Genomic DNA, 3,741 nt, shown 5'->3' on the forward strand with positions numbered 1-3,741 from the left:
CGCTGATCACAGCAGTCTGCCAGAAAAAGGTTAGGAACCGCTATTTTGAGAGCACAAGGCCCTGCTTTTGGGAGCGAGCTGGGGAAGTTGCAGCCTATGAGAAATTTCCTGGGATAGAGCTCGCTGCGAGCAATCCTGGCCTGCCTGTTGCATGTTGGCTGGCTGGGTTTGCAGTGACGGGTTTCCGTCAGAGAGGGCACGCTGTGACTGCCGAAACCGCTGTTGGAGCACGTAGGTGACGCTCGCCAGGTGGTCTGGATGGAGGTTTGGGGTTTAGGACTGCCCGTGGGACCCCTGCTCGTGGGTCCCTGTTGGAAATATCACGTAGATGTCCACAACTGTTTAAATACTGGGCTAAACTGAAACTGCTTCATTGCAGCCACAAAGGGCTGTAGTTGCATCTGTTAGCTTAAATTGATAAAAAATACCTTGATTCACCCAATTATTAACTGTTTTGTTGGGTGAAGAGGTCCCTCCTCCGCAGTGCCTGAAGCAGAGGGCAGTGTCTATGGCACGAGAGCATTACTATACAGTAAAACCTGTGCGTTGTGCCAAGGAAGTACTTCTAGGGCAGAATACAGCTGTGCAGGGACGCTGAGATCCCATGTATAAATGCGTCCCCTTTCTTACCAACTAAAACCAGGCAGCATTGTAAAGTGGTGTTTTACTGCTGTAGGTGCGACTGTGCTGAATGGTTCTGATGACACAACTGTGTTTATTAAAGGATCACACTTCTTCCACGGCACAGCTTCATTTTCAAGAGCACAGAAGTTCGTTTAGAGCAGACAGATGGCCTTAAATCAGCTTCTGCTACAAATGACTAGTTGAATCTTAGGTACAAGGCATGATTCAAACCTGACTGCTGGAGGTGCCAAGAAAAAAAATGATAGCCGCCAGTGTTGCAGTCTGTTGCCCAGCTTATTCCCAAAATCAGACTCTTGCTACTGAGAGTTGGCAGCAGGGTTCAGAGATGACAAATGATCAGAAAATAACACAGTCTGTGCAAGTCTTTGGTCTGAACTCTGTCCAAGCTGTCTCTGCAGAAGAGTCGGCATCAGCCCTCTGCAAATGCTGCTCTTTGGTCCCAGAAGATATAGGTCATATATGGTATTTATGATTAATCCTCACTATTAGAGCATGAATCTTCAGCAAAGGATAATTACTTTAATTAGTTCTCAGGGTATTGTACTATCTGTGGAGAGACGCTTGCTTACCCTCCTCCCCTGGAGAGCTGATCTCTAAAGGACCTATCTGAAGCGGGTGAGAAGATAGTTGTGTCCCTATGGCACAGTGCAACGCTCAAAGCAGTATGACAGAACCAGGTATGGGCCAGGAAAGGTTAAAATCTGCTGCAGGGCTTGGGCTGAATCTGTGCCAAGGGCTGCTTGATACTCAGCTCACTTTAATGATTCTAAGTTTCTTTCTTGGTTTAATTTAAGTATTTAAGAACTGGCTATTTGCTTTTTGCATTTTGTTATAATACAGCTAATGAACACAACAGCTCATTTCTGACTTTCGCCTAAAAGCTCACATTGCCCGGGAGAGTCTTCGAAGAAACAAGCAGCCCACCCCTTCCTTGCACTCTCTTACTTCTGTTTGTTGAATTTCCATTTGATTGAGCTTATCTCTGTACACACCTGATTTCTTACGCACACTTCAGAAATAAACCGAGTTGTACAAATTTGGTACTTTATTTTTCAAATTTCCTACCAAAATGCAATTCTGGCTTCCTCTCGCTGATCACACTGGTCTTCCTTGAAATGAAAAAGCTATTTCTAGCAGTTCTTTACCCAGTTCCTCATGCCTTCCTCCAGCGCTGAACTCCGCAGACAGCTCCCTGAACGTGACACAGATTCGGCGATGCTCTATATGCTTGCGGTAGATCGCGTGTTTCCACTTGTACCGTGCGTCACCGTACAGCACCACCAGAGACCTTTGGGGTAAGTGAATGGCAACAGTCACCTCTTTACTTGGAACAAGCCTTGGGGATAAAATGCAGTTCGTTCCCTCTTCGCCTGAATTTTTGCACGCTGATGTCTGTGTAAAAGATCCAGGGGGACCTAATTCCCCATTTTCTGTACTGAAAGTGGGAAATAATTGGATACTGTCCTCTGAATCACAAGACATAGATAGCACTGTTTTTGAGAGCAAGTTTAGGCTAACCAGACGCTCTCCCCAAAGCCACCAGTCATCAAAATGTGGGTCGATGGCAGAACCTCTTTCTGGTGTGTAGTCCAGATTACATTGTTCAACTGGTAAGAAACCGCCTAGTACAGAGCAGGCCTTCATTTGTGCCACAATCTTTTTACTAAAACTTGGCAAACCGGTAAAGCTGCCAGCTTTCAGCCTTTGTTTCTTGAAGTTCACTTTGGGTCCATAGTCCTGTTGGAAGAGAAGAGGAGGGAAAAAGCTAGTGTTAAGGAAAAATCTAGGACAAGTCTTTTTGGAGAGGCTGTGATCCTTACAGGGTTCACGGTCAAGACTTTTGAGTTCTCTTCTCTTCCAGTGACCTGGTTACCAGGTTGCAAAAGGACTCGGTGAAGCTACATTAATCTCTCTGGAATTAGATTTCTCACCTGTAAGTAAAAACAAAACACCCACTTCTTTCACTTGGAGATTGTGTGAACTTTAATGCCTGAACATGCACCGTCAAATACTGTTTGTTGTAACTATCATGTATTTTTGCAAGAAGTTGACTTTAATTACAAGTAATTCTTGCAACGTATTTCAGGAAAAGCTTTCAAAGGAAAACATTTAATGAAACATCTAAATATTTTGTGCCTTAACTGAAAACAGCTTTCCTTTTCCAGAGGGTTGTAAGAACAAATGTGCTTCTAAAGTCAAACCTGTTTCTTTCGGCCAGACTGTGATGGTTTCCAGTCATCTTGATCCATCAGTTCAACTATCTCAGATTCTTCATCTTCGCTAATGAACTCCTCTGTCAGAAACACCCCTGGAAATGGAAATGCCCAGCCAGCAAATTCCGAGTGCTCATTTCCTTTAGCTAGGCCTGTTGCTGGACAGTAAGTGAAGTTATCTTCTCCCTGTGGACATAACAATGGAGAAGAAAAAAGCAGTGGGGGGAAAACTTATTAAGATAAGGTATTTCCATGATTTACGCCTGCAGCCTTGATGCTGCAGCATGAAAACTGTCTGTACAGGATTCTTGTGGACATGAGAAATTTTGCAGCTGCTTTTGGGGAGCAACTCTTCCCTGCTTTTTTTACAGCTCCAGCATTACTGTGCTGCTTGCTTGAAGCTGCTTTTCTTTCCTAAGTAATAAAGTAATGTCTTTATCCTGCAAAGACAGGGAAGAAGAGATGATTCTGAGTGCCAAATGTATAAAAGAGATTAATGGCCGGTATTCCTCAGGCCGGCTGTAGAGATATGGTTTGTCATATCAATAAATGTTGAATGAGGGAAGTTGATAAAAATCACCAAGGCGAAAAGGCTAAGCTGTAGCGAGCCTGTCTTAATGTATGAAACTCAGGTGAGGTCTGTCTTGGCTTTTGAGGCTGCTGTGCCCGTCTGTAACGTTACTCAGGCGAAGCCACAGAGGCTCTTCCCACAAGTGCCCCGCCGGCAGCACGCTCCAGGGGAGGCCACCGGGCCCAGCCCTGGGGGCTCTGCTTTGTCCCCAGCCTGGGGCCCAGCACCTCGATGGGCCCTGCAGCCCCCCTGGGGGCCGGGGCCCTCTCCCGGCATGGGGGGGGGTCCCCCCCACCCCCTCCCAAGCCCCCT

At 46.0% G+C, this 3,741-nt stretch overlaps 1 protein-coding gene across 1 annotated transcript; it reads right to left on the reverse strand.

Annotated features, from left to right (window-relative positions):
• Window positions 1-1,678: 1,678 nt before the first annotated feature.
• On the reverse strand, window positions 1,679-3,044 carry ALKBH4 (alkB, alkylation repair homolog 4 (E. coli); the record flags this gene model as incomplete). Its single annotated transcript, XM_009587964.1, has 2 exons — window positions 1,679-2,382; window positions 2,847-3,044. Coding segments are annotated over 2 exons (840 nt in total), but the record flags the coding sequence as incomplete, so codon positions are not given.
• Window positions 3,045-3,741: the final 697 nt, after the last annotated feature.

The sequence above is a fragment of the Fulmarus glacialis genome, unplaced genomic scaffold, assembly GCF_000690835.1.
Source record: "Fulmarus glacialis isolate BGI_N327 unplaced genomic scaffold, ASM69083v1 scaffold24031, whole genome shotgun sequence".
NCBI lineage: Eukaryota > Metazoa > Chordata > Aves > Procellariiformes > Procellariidae > Fulmarus > Fulmarus glacialis.